The following is a 20639-nucleotide window of genomic DNA, read 5'->3' as shown; positions in this document are numbered from 1 at the left end:
CCCGCTGTTTAAATATGTTTAGATGTTCGTGTATGGGAAACGGCATTTGTATTTTTTTTATTTGTATAATATTTGTATTATTTTTATTATTTAACTTGTTCGAGACAAGTTAAAAACAATTTTTCTGCTGCCTTGAAAGGAATTTTATTAACTTTTTTTATGTCTGGACATGAGTCAAATATTCTGTTTCATCACAGCACCTTGCTAAATGAAGAGTAACTACTGAAAAATCTAAACTTTGCAGAAGAGCATGGAAAAAAGTATGAAAAATCCCTGACATCATACGTGCAGGATAATTTGGTTGGTCTTTTTTTATTTTTAATTTTATTCTTATTTCTATAATAAATAGATTTTATCTTTCAGCATTTAGAAAAATAAACATGTATAACTGCTTCTGTTTTTTTCAAACAGGCTAAGGCAAAAGACCCTTCTCTCGATGCGAAGATTTCACCATGTATCGCTCTTCCGAGCCTCTCAGGTAGGCACCTCTGGAGCTGCTGCTTGCTACAACTTTCTCCTGTGATTTCAGTCAGCTGCAGCTACTGAAATTTATTACTCAGATATTTTGAATTTCACAAACCAGAAGGTTTACTATGGAAAACAAAAAGCGACCAGCAGGACAGCTCGCCGCTCCGCCCGAACACGGCGGCACCCGCCGCTCCGAGACGCTCGGGCCCCGCTCACGGCCGGCCGCGCTCCGCCGCCCGCCGCTCCGGACGGTTCCTGCCGCCACGGCTCGCCTTCTCCGCGGGGAGCTCCGGGGCCGCGTGTGGCACAGCCCTCGCAGGCTGAGGTGAGCCCCGGAACCGTCCCCGGTGGCTAGAGCGAGGCAGAGCGGGACTAGGGCCAGAGCCGCGCAAGGAAGGGAGCATAGAGAGCGGGACGGCGAGCACGGCCTGAGGGGAGCGCGGGCGGCGCGCGGGGCTGGCGCGCGGGGCGAGGCCCCGGGCGTTGCCGCGGCGCCGTCGCTCCGGTAACGGTGGGGAAGCGCTCGCGCCGTTAAAGCGCAGGGCGCAGGCGCGCGGCCGGGGCAGGCGCCGTGCGGGTTAGATGGCGCACTACAAGGTAGGGGGGAGCGCGCCGGCGTGGGCGCGGTGCCGCTCTCTGTGCCGGCTGCGCGGAGCGGCGGGCCGCCGACCGACACCGGCCCGGCCCTTCGTGCCGCCTCCGCGGCGGAGAGCGGGACCGGCCTGGGCCAAAGGGCCGCCTCCGCAGTCAAGGCGGGGCGCGCCACCGATCTGACCTGTGGGCGTCCTCCCTCAGGCCGCGGACTCCAAGCGGGAGCAGTTCCGCCAGTACTTGGAGAAGTCGGGAGTGCTGGACATGCTCACCAAGGGTAAGTCTCCGGCTCACGTCGTGCCGCCCGAAGGGCCGGCGGGCGCTCTTCGTGGGCGTTGCGGGCGGGTGCCGTTCCTCTCAGGGCGTCCCGCGGAGCAGCTGCCGCCCTGCACGGCGGTGTCGCGCTCGTCCCTCGGGCAGCCTTGCCGCTCTCCATTGGCTTCCCGCCTCGCCTCGCCGATCGCTTTTTCTCCTCAGTCCGGCGAGGCGGCCGGCAGAAGAACTCGCCTGGAAAACTTGGTGCGGCGTGGCCTGGAAATGGAGTCTGAGCTGCGCGGCGGGGCGGTGCACGCCGGGAGAGGGCAGCGGGCCGCTGGAAATGTGCCCCGAGAGCTGCAAACCGTTCTCTCCTCGCACGTTCATCGTGTGGGGGGCGATTGTTAGAGGTGCGTGTAGAACGGGAAGGAGGGTCCTTTCCCCGTGCGTGCTGTGTTGGAGACCTGTATTCTTTGGCCAAAGCGCTTCTTTCAGTGCGTGCTTTCGGTTAATTTCTTTTCTTTCAATGCGTGCTTTTCGTGTTATTCGTGTTTTCGTGTTATTGTGCCAGAGCTCCGCAGAGGAAGTCAGTGCTGAAGATGAAATAACAGCAAATATTATCTTAAAAAAACTTCAATTGTGTAAAACCCTTTATTGGATGGAGCTTAGTGCTTCTTCTAAAATGAATGAAACTAAGTTTTGGAATAATGACTCTACATATCAAACTGGGAAAATGATGCTAAACTTGACACGTGTGACTTGGCATCTTTGAAATCCTTCTAAAATCTGAGAACCTTCGAATAATATGTGGCAAAAATCTGTTAATGTTTCAGTTAATATTGAAAAAAATAATATTTTGTTAATATTGAAAATATGCTGTTTAAAGAGGGAGCAGCAGATCTAGGATGTCAAGCGAATAGCTGCTGTACTAAGACTCTTGGCCTGGTGTGTGAGTACCATTTGATTTTTCAATTGCAATACCATCCTATGGGATGGCAAAACAAGTCTTTGAAGCAGTGAGGCAGGTTAATTTTGCTTTTAACTTAGGAGACACTTAGCTTAAAACCAGTTCGGCTGTGTCGTTCAGACATCTGAAACTAGCACATGGCCCCTGTGAGGAGCAGGGAGTGGTTATGTTTGGGAACTTTCTGGGTATTCATGTGACAGCCTCCAGTTATATTGTTATGAATATGATAATTTTATTTAAGTTTTCAGGGTATTGCTGCTTTTGTCTGGTGGGTTTGGCCATTAGAATCCCCATCTGTAAAGACTGTCACCTAGCCATTTAGTAGCTTTTTAGTTTTGTAGCTGTAGATGCTCAGTGGAGGTTTGCTTATATGCTGAAAGTTATAAAACTGCTGATGTCTTGTGGTTCAAAGATGTAGCTTAAGTCGAAATTTTATGAACAATATAGTTAGAATTTCAGTCTTACTGGCAAAAGCTAGTACTAGGATACATGTGGCATATGTAAAAAATTTTCAGACCATTTTGTGTTCTGTGCTAGAATAGCCAAAGACTATGTGGGGTTAGGGATCAAGTAAACTCTTTAGTTGTTACTAGGTGGAATGCTCTGTCCCCTCTGATACAGCAGACTTGTTGCTTATGTCAAAATATACAGGTGAAAATCTTTTTAAATGGAAAAAATGCAACTTGTATGCTTTCTGACTGCTGGTATATGTTTTAAACATTTAGAGTTGTACGAACTTCTTGCAATTGTCGAATATTTTCTATTTGCAGTGTTGGTAGCCTTATATGAAGAGCCAGAGAAACCAGATAGTGCACTGGAGTATCCTTTTTCTTTGCTGTGACTTATTTATTGAGACTTCATGCACAGTACTGCTTCTGACTCCTGTGTGAACTGGATAGGCTCATTTCAAAGCCTTGCCTTGAGAACATGGCTTTTATCAATGCACTTTACCTAATAATTGCATTTTCACAAGCTAAGAGAATCTGCCAGGATGGAAGAGAACTGGGTATTTCAGTATGTCAGCAATTTTGAAGCTAAGATATAGGCCATTTCAGTGTGTTGTTGACCTGCAGCATTAGATTTGAGTACCTGCACTGGCAATGGGTTTTTTCTGAAATTTGCTTCTTCACACTTCCTTTTTCTGTTGTTTTTTTGGTTGGGTTTTTTTTAAATACACAAAGAAAGGGGGAACTAGCATGTTTTGTTTCTCACTGTTTTTAAGCAGCCTACATTTTTGGATAGTCTTTTTTTGTTGTTGTTATTTTGGTTCTTCAAAGAATCTGCAATTAAGAGAAAAGGAGGTAGTAACACATAAGAATTTGTACTGATATCTTGTTTTTGTATGTTTGTTTTTAAGGACTGTAGCTATGAAAGGCTCTCTTATTTTGGTAACTTTCTCCTGTAGTAATGTCAATGGTTTACTGAAATTTTGGCCATGTGTACTGCAGTGTTAAATTCAACACAGGTGTTGAAACTAAAATGTAGTTATATAACTGAAGAAATACTTAACATCTAAATATCAGTTTTCTGAAGCATCATCTGGGAGCTTCAGCTCCTGAGAATCCGGAAATAGAGGCACTTCGCTTGGAAGTGGCAGAGATGAAAGAAAAATATGAAGCTGTGCTGGAAGAAAATAAAAAACTGAAAACCAAGGTAAAAGTCTACTTGGTGTTACTCTATAGTTCCATTTTACACAATAAGAAAAATATTTTAATATACTTAGAGCTTTAGAGTAACTGATAGATGTCGTTGCACTGTTTAGCCTTATGACTGAGAAATGCTGATAGAATTCATTGTAGTAAAGATGATTAATTTTTATGGAATGCTTCTTACAGAATATAACATAAAATGTTGCTAAACTAGGGATTTTGTTTATTTAGGGAAAGTGCATTATGTCTAATATGTTGTATTGAGTCTCGTCTGGATTTGTTTAAGTTGTCTGATATTATGTAGATCATGTGTTCAGGACATTTTAAAAACAAGTAAGGTAATGTATCCATTATAAAGCCTTTCAAAAGGCAAATTGAAGCAGGAATATTATGTATTACTTTGTGTCCCTTGGCATAGACTTGCACATGGCAGGATTTTACACAGGTACTTAGATCCGTGTGGAACAATAATTTGTGTTTTTACCTAAAATGACAGTGGTATTTATCTGAAACAACAGTGAATCTGAAGTGCTAGCTAGGGCAGGGCCATTCTTTAATGGGTCTACAGGCTGTCTGAGAGAGCTCTGAGGTGTGAACAGCTTTCTAACAACACTGAAGAAGGAAACCCCTGAGATATTTAATCTGCAAGTAACCTCTGTGCTGCTACAGGCTTCCATGCATTTGTTGAAAGAGGATGGTGGCTGTTACATGTATACCCCTGAGTTTTTTACTGGGAGACAGCCACCTCATTTTAGTTCTGTGAGAAAGTATTCTTGGCCATTACCCCTTTGTATTTCTTGTCCAGAGTGCCATCTTACTGTCCTAGTAATTCTCCTGCTTCACTGTTACCCATTATGAGTCCTCAGCTGCATTTATTTTTTACCTGGAAATATGGCAAAGAACAGAATTTAGGCAGAATAGCAATAGACCAGCCACTTGTTTTAGCAGACTTAAAAATGCAACTGATACTAAGTAGACAGATGAGAGCAGAGTAATCTGGGTCTTTGTTTAAAGAAGTCTTTTCAAGAAGTCAGAGCTTGTTGCAGGAAAGTAAGACTTTTGTTCTTCATTGTTTAAATAACTCCTTTACATATTTTTCCAGTATTAGCATATTTTGTTTTTTCGTGTTCTTTCCTCTACAATGTAATATCCATTATTGGGACGTACTGTAGAAGTTCACACAGCATGCACAGAGGACACTACCATTTTCTTGTAGCAGTCCTTTAACATAAAATACATACCTTCATCTGGGCATTTATTGGGAACTGCTGCTGCATTCATCAGTGAATGCCAGATAGTTGTGTTTGTGTTGGGAAGAGGACAGGAAGTCAACACTTAGGTCCTTGATGGAAAAGAAAACTGACTTTGGGTTGTGTACTAGTTATCTGTTGTAGTAAAATCTACAACTAAAAAATGTGATTTTAGTGCTTCTTGTTAGTAGCAGAATGATTGCTGCAATCTACTATTGCTTGTAGGAAGAAACACATGGGTATTTTATTTATTATGTGTTTATTATTTTTAATTTTTATTGATGCTTTTTTATTTAATTTATTTTTATATACTTTGCTTATTTTTAACACACTCTGCAGTTTGCAGAAGGGAGGAATCTTAACTGAGTAAACTGAACCAGCATATTTCAGAGAGATGGCCCTAATTCTTGAACTGTTTTTGAAACTTGAACTTATCTTTAATGCCACTGAGGAAAAGTGAACAACTTAGTATCTTTCTTTGGCAGTAACTTTACAAGTAAAAGTCATGTTTAAGGGTGCAGTTTCCAAGGCTATACTCTCCAGAAAGCATAATGGAAACTAGAATGATTACAAGAAATATTAGGTTGGATACTATTGCAATGAGAATGACTGAGTGTTTCATTTAATCAAGTTTCAAGTTGAAAGCTTATAGGTCACCAGTTACTATCAACTACTATTTCAGATGAAAGTACTTAAACACTGATGGAATAAGAAACAGGGAAAAGTTAAGGGCAAGACATGTGCTTCAAAGTACATTTAAAAATCCATCTTGTGCTGGCTGCATTGTTATACAGTGTGAGAAGTGGGTGTTTTGGGAGAAGGGTTATTTTATTGCCTGATTTGAAAATCCTTGCATAAAGATGAGTGAGTGAAAATGCACAAAGTAAATGGAACAAGTCCAGACCATACATTTTCCTTTACTTCTTAATATAGAGTGTTACATGAAATATTGTGACTAACTAAATTCCTTTCTTTAAATCCACAGCTGGCTCAGTATGAACCTCCTCAAGATGAGAAGCATGGTGAATAACAGTAGTTTTTCCTTTATTGCCTTGACTTAATAAAGGGCTTCCTGAGAAATGTGGTCTTTTGTGTGTATGTGCGTGTGAACTCTGCATTGTCTACTTTGTTACTTGATCATCTTAAAGAAAGAATGCATCACCATGAGCATGCAGATGCTGTGGCAACTGCTGAGAGCATACTGGCCAACGTTCTTGCTTTCTGTGTTGATGAAAAGGGGACAGTTATGATGAATTTAGGTTACTGTGCTTGCCAACTTCATGTACTTCTCACATCGTGGTCAATGGTTCTGTTGAACTGCTGATTTGTCTCTTTGTTTTCTTTTAACTGAAAGGGGTGACATGACACTGATGGACCAATTGTAAATTAAAGCAGGACCTTCAAATAAATTTCTGTGTTTGTACTCAGCACTGAGGAGAGACTTCTGCTGAAGCTGATAGGGTGACACTACTCAGAAGGGCATAAAATGAGCAAGTATAGTTAAGTGGTGGATATAGCACAATGTTGAAATCCACTACCTACTGAACTTACACTTGAATTTGCCTGAGGTGTACCTCTTCCCATGCAGTTTGTGTCTCTGCTCCTATCTCAGAAACTGGGCTTTGGAGAGTTGATCCAGATATTGCCTGTGCAGTTCTGAACATAATACAAAATTCTTATTTGTGATGAAAATCCTGTGTAATTAGAGTGGCACATGTAAGACTACAGTGTGGAGAGTTCTGCTTTCTGATTCATCTAACAGGGAAAATGAAATCCAGGTGGGGTGGGATGTGGGTGTGACTTTTGATTATTAATTCTGCCTACCTTCCCTCTCCCCTTTCCCTGAATTGGTTTCATGACTCTTCTGAAATGCAAAGTAGACCTTTATTAAAAAAGAAATAAATGCAGCTCTTTAAAGTATTATTACTCTTTTATTTCCTACCCTAAAGCTAGGTACTTTAAAGGCAGCTGATGACAAGAAAAATAAAGGGGAAATGAAATGCAGTAGCTGTCTTATGTATTAGATTTATTGGCTGTTAGTCTGCAAAACCCATCTTAAAAATAAGGAAGTTAAACTATCTTGAAAATGTGGTAGGATAGATCAGAACTTTGTCAGTCATTGTAATCAAGGGCTAGTGAATGTAGTAATTGCTTACCTTACTGTTGTATATATTGACTTGAGACCAGAAGAGAGGTAAAATGAGGGGAAAATACTGTTATAAGTCTGTAAAGCATTAGTTAGGAAACAACTGCCCTGAACCAACAAACCAAAGCCAAACAAGAAAAGCAAAAAAAATTTCCCCAACCTCTGGAACAAAGGGCAGATGAAATCTCCCTTGAATGTAAGATAGAGCATTAAGTTGCACCAGGTGCAAGTAGGGAGAGGGTAATGCTGTGGGAAAGGTATTGTCCAGCTGAACGTGTTTTTAAGAAATGACTGGCATGTCTTGCTAAAGAAGCAGCGAGGCAGGTCAAGGTGTTGGTCAAGCCATCGCAGGGCATGGACTCCCGACTTGAGCTGTCGGATGCCAGGGAAGTAACGCAAACATCCAGTTTTCATAACTCTATTAGCTTCCCTCTGAAAGCACTTGGATGTTGCGAACCTTAAATTAGGATTGTGACGAAATAACAAATACTTGTTAAAACTTCAGCTCAGTGCCTGCTTGCACCAGGGCTGCTAGAAGAAAATTAATGACACTGTCTAATGAAGACTAATTCTTCGCAAGGTAACGTTTTGTTACGGCCCGGCTGCCGGCAGTGTTTGCGCCTGGAGGGGCGGGACGTGCGGCCTCTCTCCGGAGCCGCTGCAGGGCTCCGGTGGGCCGCGTTCCGCCCGGGGCCGAGCGCCGCGCGCCCCGCCCCTCCCGCTCACGTGCGGCGGCGCCGTCAGGTGACTCGGGTCGTCTGACCGGAGCCTTCCTACCTCGCTGGCCGGCCGGGCCAATCGGCGGCGCGGAGCCTGACAGCGGCCAATCCGGGCCGGGCTGGGCCGGGGCGGGCTGGGCTGGGCTGGGCTGGGCCGGGCGAGGAGAAGGAGGCCCCGGGACGGGCGCTGGGGGCTGGGCTGGGCTGGGCCGGGCGAGGAGAAGGAGGCCCCGGGACGGGCGCTGGCGGGCGGCGGGCTCGGGCGGACATGGCGCTGCAGTTCGGCGGGGCGGGCGCGCCAGGCACAGCCGAGGAGCCGGCGCTGGTGGGGGGGAGCTTCGGGGCTGCGGACTCGTTCCCCAAGGACTTCGGCTACGGGGAGGAGGAGGAGGAGGCGGAGCTGGAGGGAGGCCCGGGGCCCGGTGGGCCCGGGGGCGGCGCGGGCGGGCCTGGCGGCGGCGCGGGCGGGGCGGACTCCAAGCCGCGGATTCTCCTCATGGGGCTGCGGCGCAGCGGGAAGTCTTCCATCCAGAAGGTGAGGGGCAGCCGGCGGCTCCCCGCCTCTGCCTGCCGCGCTGCCTCTCCGGCGCCGAGCTGGTTCTCCCTGCTGTGCTGCTGTTCGGGCAATTTCTACTTTTTATTGTGGGCCCAAGTGGCGAAGTTGGAGCGACTGGAGCCTCCTGCTTAAAGACGTTTACTTTCCAGAATGAACTCTGATCATCTGCCCTAGAGAGGAAGGTTGTGTAGCATAGGTCGTAGCGCTTGTATTTCTTCACTTTTAAAGCTTCAAAAGTAAAAAGTGAAGATACCGCTGTGAAATTTATCACGAGGTGTTTTCTTATGTGGTACAGGTGTGTGGTATTTAGCTAGTGCTTCCACTGGGAAGAAGATTGGAGCTGTTGTGCTGCCTTTGATGCTTTGAAGGAGACTTCTGCTTTTGTGCGAGTAGAAAGACAGCCTCTCGTTTTCTTTAGTTTGCTGGACGGACTAACCGAGAGTCACTTGTCAGGGAGGAAACACAACAGTTCCGGTGCCTTAGGTTTGTTGGTGGCTTTGTGAAGTCACTAGTGCTTCTTAATAAAAATAAGACAAAAATAACTTTATATTTGCCGCGTAGCTCAGTAGAATTGTAGCACTCAGAACAATCTTTGCTCCTCAGTGCGAATTTTATGTTTGCAGTCCCTCTTGTGAACTTTTCAGGTGGTATTTTTATGGGAAGATGTTACTAGTTAAATTCGTGAGTCAGCACTAGACTTAAGGGCCTCAAATTTGTTTCAGATGCAAGTGTGAAAACCTGCAGAGATTTCTATAAGTGTTTTGTGCAGAGAAGCCTATTTGGACATTGCAGTGTAGCAGGTATGGATCTGCTTCTTTTAGCAATCTTGTGCAGACTGCTTGGTAATCCATAGACTGCAGTAAACCAATGAGTTCTAAGCTAATTTCAGACTGTTAGTGAGAAATCTTTTCCATTGTGCTATGCTGAAATACAGTAGTAGACCGGACTGTTGTTGCTTTTTAGCCTTAGCAGTTATTTCTCATTATTTCGGTCAAATGCTCCCACTGTATGTGCAAATGTACTGCTTTCACTGAAAGCCTTTTTCCATCTCTTTTAGTCATGTGAATGGTATTCGTTGTAGACTCTTATTAGAGATCTTATTGTATTATCCACTTCTGAAAAAAACTGAACCCTAAAAGCTAGAGGAAGACAGTAACTCCAAATTGGAGATAGATTTTAAGAAATTACAAGTCTCTTTGTAGATGTAGCTTCTGGACTTTTTTTATGGCCAGGATTGGTAGTCTGCAATTCTTTGTGGATCTATTCCAGTAGTTGTATAGGAAAGGAATAGTATCATGTTGAATATGCAATTAGAGGATGTAGAATTTATCTTTTGCCAATCTTACTTAGGAATTGGAATCTGTGATTCTGCTACCTAGGAGCTCATTGTGATGCTGCCTGAGCAAGCTCTAATCAAGAAATTTCTTATTAAACAATGTCCCTGCTCTTAAATCTCTCTAATTTGAAAATGGTCATAACCAGACCAAACCCTTCTGTCTGTGCACTAGCTATTGATCCCCTTGCCAGAAAATAGGGGTATGTGAAAGATAAAGACTGTATTGGGGAAGGCATTGGCTTTGTGATTATCTAGAAATTTCTGTGAAAAACATGAATTACTCAATAATTTCATGCTTCTACTGAAAGCAGCATTGACAAGAGATCTCTCACAAAAGAAAAAGCCATGGTTCTAGGGAGGGACTCTTTTTTCCCCTTTGGTCAATTGTATTTGGTCACCAGTATTTTCCATGCTGGTGTAACCTATGAATATTTGGTAGCAAATTGTAGATAGATTTTGGGAATGTGGTGATTACTTCAGTTCATAAACAAATTTTTGTGCAGACTTGCATAACTGGACTTACTCTATTGATGTAATAGGAAACTGGAAAGAGTTCAGGTGGAGAACATCAATCTGATGAAGTGTGCTATTTTGGGAAAAAATGAAAAAGGAGGTGACAATGTTGCTTCCCAGACACTTATCAACTTTAAATTGAATTTACTAATTCTGTCCTGCTCTTGTGGGAGATGCTGAGTTCCAAAAGAAACGTTAATTTCAGAATACTTTAAAACTATGCTGCAAATCTGGAAGAATGCAGTACAGCTGCTATGTATGTAGAACTATTCTTACTTCTCCATGCAAATGTCCTGCTGTTTAAAACCTCATTTAGACCCTGGCCTCTTAAGATGTTTGGCCCAAGGAAATAAATTCTTTCCCTCAGCCTTAAAAACCTAGGCTGAAATATTACTTTGAACCTCACTAAACTTTACTGGGTGTGGAGCTGTTTGTCTTGCAGGTTATTTGAGTTTGTGCATCAGATCCCTACTGGATGACTTCTGTAACTGTATGAAACACTTGAAGAAAACAAAATTACCAAGTTTACAGTGCCTATTGTGAAGTTTTTAGGTTTACCAAGTGCTGTATATGAAACTCCTTTATTCTTTGCAGTCCCAGTGTGTGACTGCATTATTTGGAGTACGTTGTTTGGAGTAACTTTGATATTGTCTAGTTGGGTTGGATTAGCACAGTGTTCTCTCTTGACACTGTTTTTGCAACAGACTGCTTTTGCTGGTTCTGTAAAAGGAAGGGCTAAAATCCCAGTGGGGCTTTTTGTATTCTAGCAATGAGTATGTTTGTCATCCTGCAGCTAAACTGTTTTTACCGACTAGTGTGAAATCCTTCATCCTTTCTTTAGTGAACTTTCACAGGAAGTTCCACCTACGTATGAAGAATTGCTTATTTACTGTGTGGATGCCTGAACCTTGGAACAGGCTGCCCAGAGAGGGTGGATCAAATGACCCCACTGTGCTCTCTTCCAAGCTTACCTGTTCTGTGATTGTCTACTCAAAAGAGTTGTGAATAGATGACAAACTACCTAGCTGTTTGGATCTCTGAGATGTTATTTCTGTGTGCTTCTTCTGTAGTTTAGGAACCATCTGATTTTATTGTGTTTTAACACTTGACACCAGACTAAAAGTGAAGTTTCCTTTAGGAATTTCTAAGACTGGAAAGGTTCTTAAAAGCTTGCAGTTATTTAATTAACTGACTTTGTATCAGATCTGAATATAACAGAATTTGAAAACACAGTGCAGGGAAAGAAAAAGAATAACTTGGATGTCTGTGTCTTCAGCTAATAGTGTTATTTGTGTTATTTGGACTTGTGAAAACATTCAACTGTGTTCAGTTGCTTGGTTCTTTTAGGGGGTAGGTAATTTCTTTAGTTAATGCAGGAAGCTGTCTATTTACCAAAAGAAAGCTGTACATTTTAGAATGGATAAACCTATTTGTAGAATTTAAGTCACAAATCTTTCACTAATTTCTTTCAATAAGGTAAAATCTAGACTATTATTTGTGTTCTTTTAACAGGTGGTGTTTCACAAAATGTCTCCCAATGAGACTCTGTTCTTGGAAAGTACCAACAAAATCTACAAGGATGATATTTCCAACAGTTCATTTGTAAACTTCCAAATATGGGATTTTCCTGGACAGATGGACTTTTTTGATCCAACATTTGATTATGAGATGATCTTCAGAGGAACAGGTGCTCTAATATATGTTATTGATGCCCAGGTAAATACAAATCACAAGGAAGTTTTATTTTTGCTCTATGTGCGAAAGGAATGATTGAGAGGCCAGTAATTTATATTTTTAGATAAGTTCATAAGGTTTCTGCTGTGTATGAAGAGATACATTGGCAATCTGATTTCTGGTGTGTGGTTTTATTTTGATGAAGTGACTGGATATATGGTACTGGTGGAGAGAGTGGAAAAGGGCTCGTACTCTGAACTTAGATGCTTTGTAATAATAGTGAGAGCATGCTCACCTAGATGGTCTGAATTATCCCTCCTATTATTCTGCTCTGGAGTTCAACTAATAACAGCACACTTCTGACCTCAGTTTCTAGTATTGGTACCACTGGGTATCTGGTAGCTTCTAATAAACCTAGGAATTGCACCATGGGAGGTTACCTGGTTGTTAGGACCATCTTGGATGTGATCTTTGAGATCACTTGGAGATCTTTGAGATCACTGCTGCCTTGTGCTGGAGTTGAAGTGTGACCCACCTTTTGCTCTGAAGGTTTTGTGTCGCTGAGTCTTGTATAGCTAATGAAACTTAATTGGCATAAAGAATCTAAGCTGCTTGGATTTATGACATGTCAAGGTATTCTCTTCTCCCATAGCTCTGTTTAGTTACAGAAGTGAAGTTCTCGCACTGAAATATTTTGTCTTTGTGCAGAATGGAATAGTTATGAGGCAGAAACTTTGTCATTCACTCCTGCCAAAACTGATTTACAGGATGACTACATGGAAGCTTTAACAAGACTCCACATTACAGTTTCAAAAGCCTACAAGGTCAACCCAGAAATGAACTTTGAAGTTTTTATTCATAAAGTTGATGGTTTATCAGATGACCATAAAATAGAAACTCAGAGGGATATTCATCAGAGGGCTAATGATGATCTTACAGATGCTGGGCTTGAAAAACTTCACCTTAGGTGAGTTAAAGACTCTGGCATATGTGATTCATACTGTTGCTGATATGCATACAGATTAAAGGCTTTTAGATGTAATACTGGAACAACTGGAGCAAGGTCTGGGTAGTTTAATACTGAACCAACTTGTATTAATAAGGTACACTGCTGAATTTATGGGCAAGCCTCAGCTGTTAGGCTGACTGAAAAAGAGGCAGGTTACTGTATCAGATTCCAAACCCAGATTTATCCATACTAGGTGAGAATTGAAAGTCTTTCTCATTCAGTGTAACAGATTTGTAACAAATTTGCACACATGGGCTGGAGGGGCGGGGAAAAGAGAGGGGAACCTCTCTGCCTTCTAGTCCTGACTTGCGCTGGCTTTTCCCTGTGATTAGTGTCATTGGTTCTAAAAGCTTAATCTGTTACTTGAGATTTGGCTCACTTTTAAGGTATCTTCTACAAACACCTTTAAAACAAGCTATCTTTTCTCTGGTTTTGTTGTTATTTTGATTCTTGTGGAGCCAGTATGTTACTGTGAAAAAAGTGGAAGGCTGGGAATGGGACTGGAAGAAATCTAATTAAGCATTTTTACAACTTTGTGATAAGCTTTCTGTTGGCTAAGTGTGTTCTAGCAATGTTCAAATTTGGTCTCTCATCTCTTGAGGATGGGGAAAATCTGTTTCTAGCTGCTCAGAACTTAGATTCTTTGTGCAATGTCCAGATGTATTTGTGATATAGGCATCCCAAACAAAATAGCAGGTCTGAATGTTAGAAAACAACTTCAACATTTCTATTGCAATTCTGAAATACTCTTGAATCTTCTTTTTCTTTTTTCTTTCTTTGCCCTCCCTCCTCATCTCAGCTTTTATTTGACCAGTATCTATGACCATTCAATATTTGAAGCCTTCAGTAAAGTGGTACAGAAGCTCATTCCACAACTGCCAACCCTGGAAAATCTACTTAATATCTTCATATCAGTAAGTGTTCATCTAACAGAACTTTGAATGAAATATGCAGAATGGTAAAGCAAGTTCTTCCGCTAAAGATGGCTGGCTAGATTTGGGTGGCATTCATGTAGGTGTACTCTGCTGACCTGGTTTTCTATATTAAAAGCTCTTCACCACAGCTAAATTGTACTGGTGTGTGTTTTGCGGGGTTTCTCTGAATATTGACAAAGTGTAGTTTGCCTGGTTATAACAGCTGATGGAAGTTTCCTGCCAGCAGAGTATACTGATTACTTTGCTAAGGCAAATGTAGCAATACTGGCAAGAGATTTTTTTTGATAATATGAACTTGGCCTTGGAGATAGCTGTTTATTTCATATGACCTGTGAGACTTTTGTCCTTATTCTTTTAGTGTTTGCATTCCTTATGGAATTAGTGTCATAGAAATTTGTTGCTCTTTACTTTTAATCAAACAACAATATCACCCTAGAGACAAGACCGTTTCATTTAAGCTGTGAGGCTGTTGCAGGCATGTGGAACAGAGATAAAAACATTTCTATCCAGGAGGAGCTGTGCATTTAGACATGTCACCCCATGCTACCATATAATGCTTGTTTGGTAGAAGACTGTTGGTAATAACCTGGCCCAGTGGATAAAGGGGATGTTGACCTTGCTCAGTGCCATGAGGATGTGGAGTGTAATTCTGATGCCAGAAGGATTGTGTGGATGTCCTCAGGGCACTGTCCTGGCTATTCAGACTAGCTAGGAAGAGATAAGGAATGCTTCAGGTGCATAAACAGGAAAAAAAGCTTTGCCAGTAGTGTATTTGTGGTAAATTGAACCATATAAGGCTTCTGAACTTTGTATGAGCACATGAAGTTCACCAAAGTGCTCAGTTACAAATGGCACTGTGATTTTCCATAGTCATTATGTGGTACTTTCCATGGATTTTTAACTTCAGAAGCTGAGTTAGCTACTCTGTGTGTTAAATTGCATGGCAAATGCTTCATGCAGAAGCTGAACTGCCAAGATACTACAAGCATAAAATTTAAGAGTCAGCATATTACTATAAAATATCTCATCTCTGAGCCCAGTCCCATAGGGGGATGTGAATTATGGCTCTTCCAGTTCCAGAAAAGGTAAATTGCTGAATATGGATTCTGGAAGCATAGTGAAATGTAACCTTAATAATGATTAGTTAAATAATAAACTGAAAAGAATTGTAACAGTCCCTAGCTTTATTTTTGTCAGCTATGTGATGTTTATATGTACTGTGGCAACAATGGTATTGTATTTATAAAGTATATGCTCTAAATCTTGAATCTGTCTTAAGCCTCTAAATTGCTTATATTTAAACCATTTTCTGCTACTAAGAATGTGAAAATGTATGAATTCTACATGAGATTTTAAAAATGCATTTATTTTAAAAATTAATCTGAATTATTTCTCTTTCTGAAGAATTCAGGCATTGAAAAAGCTTTTCTCTTCGATGTAGTCAGCAAAATCTACATTGCAACAGACAGTTCCCCTGTGGACATGCAGTCATATGAGTTGTGCTGTGACATGATTGATGTAGTGATAGATGTTTCCTGTATATATGGGTAAGTGATGAACACTCTTAGGGGAAAAAAAAAGTCCTCAGAATGGTGTAGAATAGGCTGCAGACCTGCATTTGGTGCTGGCTTTGTCATGCAGCAAAATGCTATCAATTTGTTTTAGAGAACATTGGTTCTGTGAGTAACTAAAATAAATCCAAATGATTTGGCAGCGTTTATACTTGGTTTGTTTCCCTCCAGTCATGGTCCTACAGTTATCTGGCATTTGTAGAAATTGTGTTTCATGTAAAATCTGAATACTGCTGTGTCTTGTTTGGCATGGTGGATGCAAGTACATAAATACCTGCAAATAACTGGGGTCAATATTGTGCCATAAGTGTAACTTGCAGTGACATTATTTTGAGACTTGCTGCAGTCTGAACAAAATAACATTTGTGAACTCAACTCATCTCCTCCTTTCTACGAGGGATGCTTATAGTGCTTATATTTCACAATTTACAGCAGGACTATACTTTCCACTGGACTTCTGAAGTGGTTCTGAAGAAGTGCTAACTTATCTTAGAACTTAACTTACCTTAGAACTTAACTTATGTTAATCTTAGTGATTGTAGCCTAGAAAATGCAGTGCTACCAAGAAAGTACCACAGCATTTAATGGTCTGTCTCCTGATGGGTTGATCCATCCCTGATCCAGGGTTGTGTAACTGGTTTGGTTTGGGGTTTTTTTCAGGAGTGCTTACAAGTAACTTGTGATACATCATTTGTGTCTATAGTAATTTAACTAACACTAATAACTTGGAGATAGAAAACATCATCCTCATCTCTTCTTGTAAATGCAGGCTGGTTTAGCTTAAGACCGAAATGTGTCCTGCTCCATGTTGCATCCTCTGCCCCAGCCTCACTCATTAAGCCTTTGTATTAATTTACTAGAAGTAATTCCACTGAGATGGCACTCCATTGACACCAAAAGAATTCACACTGGTAGTTTGTTCTTCTCTGCTCATCTATGATAGACAGTATCTAATAAAGTCTAATCTAATAAAATATCTATAAAGACTATCTAATGAAAGCCTCTGCTCTGTTTAGGTCTGGCTTTCCTGAGAAACTTAAGGTCTTACTGATAGTATTAAGACCTGCATTGCAGGTTCTCCATTTGCTTAGTTCAGTGTGAGTAATATTCTTCTAACTGCATTTGACAGCTATTTGCCTTGGAAGTTAAATATGTATGCCTATTAGATTATGCCTTGTGTTAACTTGTTCTTTTTTAGGTTAAAAGAAGATGGCACCGGGAGTGCTTATGATAAAGAGTCAATGGCAATTATCAAGCTCAATAACACAACAGTCCTGTACTTAAAGGAAGTAACAAAGTTTTTGGCATTAGTTTGCATTCTTAGAGAAGAGAGTTTTGAGCGCAAAGGTAAGAACTTCCATGCCATTGAAAAGCTTTTATCTAATATTTTTTTATTAGCTGTAAAATATTAATATGACTTTTCAAGTCACCTTGATTTTTGTGTGACTAAATTTGTGTAGTTTTTTACAGGAGGATTTTTTTTATTTCTTGGAGATGGATAGAATGAGGTCATATTTTCAAATTTGTGAATCATCACTTTAATCACTGTCCTCCTGCCAAAATGACTTGTGTAGCTGACGTGAGCTGTGTCTCTACCATCTGTTCTAGTGGAATCAGTAGTCCCTTTACCTACTGTTTGATCATCAATATACTCCTTGCATTCCAAATGAGTACCTTTTTATCACAAACTGAGACAGTCCAAATAAATACTAGCAAAATAAATGTCCAGAAAAATACTTAGCATCATATACTAAATCTTCTGTGTCCAAGTTTATACTGAATAAGTAGCAGAATACCTACTGGTTAAATTTTATATTGATTTTGAAGCTCTGTTTATATAAATATGCCAATTTGAACACAGTTTTTCCTCTCCTTGACAGGTTTGATAGACTACAATTTTCATTGCTTCCGCAAAGCCATTCATGAAGTTTTTGAAGTAGGTGTTGCCTCCCACAGGATCTGCAACCATCAATCAAGCACCTCAAATATGAAAGCAGTGACTCACAATGGCACACCTAGGAATGCAGTCTAGAGGAAAGCTAAAGACCTTGGATAGACTTGTCAGCTCTTCACTCCAAAGTTTTGTGGAACAAGAGAAGAGTAGTCTGAAAGCCTGAAGTATGTTTCAGAGGAGAGGTCCTAACTGTGGAACAGCAGATTGTAACTCGTATTGGGCAACTGAAACTACTGTGAAAATACTTTGAGGCCAGTGGAGTTAGAAATGCCAGTTTGAATTCAGCTGTGTTGCAAATGCAGTAGGTTTTCAGTTTGGAGTCCTCTTTTAACAGCCTGTGTCTGACTGATTGCCTGGTCAAAACTTACAAACAATTGAGTTGGGTTTTGTGTGAAACACTGAACAGTCACTTACTTGCTTAATTTTTTTAAATTTTTGTTTAAGTTAATCTGTAGAATATTCTCTTTTGTTTAAGTTTACCTCCTGTCATGCAAAAACAAAATTGGTGTTATTAAGGCTTGTGAAACTCAGGCTTTTTGCTTGCTGAGGCTGGTCTCACAAATCATTCCATTAAGTAGTTCTTGTTCTTGCTGGTGTGCTCATAGTTCTCATGAATTCTGTGCTTGTTAAGTGGATGCAAGATAGAGAGCCCTGCTCTAGTGATCATGTGTTTGTTTAGAGAACTGACCTGGAGCTTCATTTTAAGAGATAGTGATACTTTGCTTTCAGACCACACTTCTTGGTATGTCCTCTTTGATGGAAGGAAAGGATTAAAATCAGAAATAAACTACCTGCTCTCTTTTGCAAAAACATGGATGTCATAAATCTGTGTGATTAATCCTATTCATGAAACAACTGCATGGCTAACTAAACTGAAATGTCTGCCATCTGTTGGAATAAAGCAGCCACTTTCAGCTATTCCCAAGCAAAGAAAAGACAAAGTTACTGAGTTTTGATGGTGGATATTTTTCCACTCTCTGACTGATAATCAAGACAATTCCTAGCAAAATGTGAGGGTGTTATCTGTGCATGGCAATTAAGTTCACTGTGCCATAATTTACTAATAGTACTGGACTTTGAAAGTATATTGATTCTGTACTATGACAAACACCCTCTTGTTTGTCGCTGTGCAATCTGACTAGAATAGTGGTTTTTCTGATTTTGTAAATTCTGCTGACTTTCATACTATGGGCAGTATATGTAAATTCTTTAATTTATTTGTATTAGTACTGCAAATGTCATTCTGTACACCAGCCTTGCTGTGCAGGAAGCCCAGCCACTGGCCCATAAAGACCTTGCCTCCTTTTACCTGTCCCTATGTGTGTATAGGTGTTGCAAAGCCATTGGACCAACTCTACAAGTCCCACTATAAAAGTTTCTGCAGGAAGAATTAATTGAAGTGATCTCTGCAAGTGGTGTATTTATGTGGTCAGAAATAACCATGGGACTGCTTCTGTGCTTATAGTATGAACTTCCATTGATCTATGTAAAAATGAATATACATGCATTAACATTGGAGTGTATGCACATACTGTGTAAATGGGTTTTTTACAGCAGGAAACTGGAATTCAAGCGCTCTAGGTCTGTTCTCTTAAATCTAGGCTGAGCCCCTTTTTGCTAATGGAACTGCAGAGCTTTTTTTAAGGAAGTGCTGCAGGCTCGTAAGATTGGGTACTGTAGTTTTCAAGCACTATCACAGTTCAAATTCTGAAGGTAAGAGAAGTAATTGGCAAAATAACAGGAAGAAAGAATCCCCATTTGTGCAGTGAGTTTTCCATGTTCTAAGTACATGCGTATGTTCTCTTTCTTTTCACCCACTACAGGATTTTGTGCTAATAAAATGAAATCAAAAAGTCAAACTGTAACACTATTGTTTCTGCTTGTCTTTATAGACAAAAGTCTATAAAGGCCTGTGTGGTTAAGCAAACTTTTAAAAGCCATGTTATCTTTATGGTATACTTAAAAAAAAGTTAAATACCACATTCCCATTTAGTCAGCCTTAGCTTTCATCTTAATTAAAAGCTGACTCAGAATTGAATACTCAGTTTTCAGGTGATGACGCTAGACAGTAAAGGCATACAAATGATGGGGTGACTTGTCCTTTTCATTAATAGAGAGCTTTAGATTGTGTTCTGAACTTCTGTCTTCTGGTGTGCATGTTGTGGTGGCTTTCTGTGTTTTGATTTGTTGTGGGTTTTTTGGTCATTTACCTTTTTCTTGGCTAGTTGCACCTACTAAAGGTAAATGGTGGCATCTCAAAAAATAATGCTGCCATTTTCACTATTACCTGCACAATATTAGGTCTAAAATTTAAATTTGTCTCTAGCAAGGAGTACAGTATTTCTTTAGTTTACTGAACTAAGTCAGATGCTGCTATTCAAGGAGAGTGTTAATAACCTGTTGCTGCTTTAGTGAGACAGTTTTTGGTTTCTGAAAATTTTATGGTTCCAGGGAGGAGGAAGGATAGGAGGAAGGATTGTTTTCTTCCTTTTGCAGGAACTTCTCTCCTTCCTGTGCTGACCTGCTGCAGGGAGAGATCCTATTAGAGAAGAGGGAAGGCAGTATCACAGTATCTCCAATAAAAGCACTGAACTTGTAGAGGAAACCATCAATTTGGGCTTCACTTTTCTGCCTTTTTTTTCTGTTTTTCCTCCTCTGAACCTGTAGTGGTGTGGGTATTCTGCGATCTTTTTTTGCAAACTGGGGCCGTGTGCTTTTAAGAACGGTGCTCACAGGGGAGGGCATAGGCAAAGTGGTAACCCATCTGCCCAGAGAAGGAATAAAGTTTCTTTCTGTTGAAGAATAAAGTAGTCCCTTGCAAGGTACTTTTCAAAGCTTTGCACTGTTGGGCACCGGGCGTTGCTGTTCCTTGGCTGAATTTCCCCTTTGCAACTACGCCAGCTGTAGCAAAGGAGAGGGATGGAGGGAAAGGCCAGGCATGGGAAGAAGGGGCAGAGTAATCCAAGACAGTACCTCTGCTTGGATTACCTATCTCTGAAGGTCTAAATAGGCGCATCCTTTGGCTGGAAGACACAGCCAAATGTCC

The 20639-nt window shown here is 41.0% G+C and overlaps 2 protein-coding genes across 5 annotated transcripts; both read left to right on the top strand.

The window, feature by feature from the left end:
• The first annotated feature begins 944 nt into the window (after nt 1-944).
• Nucleotides 945-6260, top strand: MYCBP (MYC binding protein). Its single transcript, XM_015649520.2, has 5 exons — nt 945-1065; nt 1264-1336; nt 3052-3100; nt 3805-3934; nt 6166-6260. Exons 1-5 carry the CDS (start codon nt 1051-1053, stop codon nt 6208-6210), a joined length of 312 nt encoding a protein of 103 aa, XP_015505006.1. The 5' UTR covers nt 945-1050; the 3' UTR covers nt 6211-6260.
• Nucleotides 6261-8288: 2028 nt separating this feature from the next.
• On the top strand, nt 8289-20205 carry RRAGC (Ras related GTP binding C). Of its 4 annotated transcripts, none has more exons than XM_033519548.1 (8): nt 8289-8580; nt 11963-12166; nt 12892-13091; nt 13933-14047; nt 15473-15615; nt 16656-16736; nt 16838-16986; nt 17520-20205. In XM_033519548.1, exons 1-8 carry the CDS (start codon nt 8314-8316, stop codon nt 17669-17671), a joined length of 1311 nt encoding a protein of 436 aa, XP_033375439.1. In that variant the 5' UTR covers nt 8289-8313; the 3' UTR covers nt 17672-20205. The 4 variants fall into 4 exon arrangements, with proteins under 4 accessions (XP_033375439.1, XP_015504920.1, XP_033375441.1 ...); XM_033519550.1 differs by lacking the exon at nt 8289-8580 and adding an exon at nt 8596-8783; XM_033519549.1 differs by lacking the exon at nt 8289-8580 and adding an exon at nt 9112-9401.
• The last annotated feature ends 434 nt before the right edge of the window (nt 20206-20639 follow it).

The sequence above is a fragment of the Parus major genome, chromosome 23 (genome assembly GCF_001522545.3).
Source record: "Parus major isolate Abel chromosome 23, Parus_major1.1, whole genome shotgun sequence".
Taxonomy (NCBI): Eukaryota; Metazoa; Chordata; class Aves; order Passeriformes; family Paridae; genus Parus; species Parus major.
Note: the sequence above shows the minus strand (reverse complement) of the source record. Positions and strands in the feature narration are given on the sequence as shown.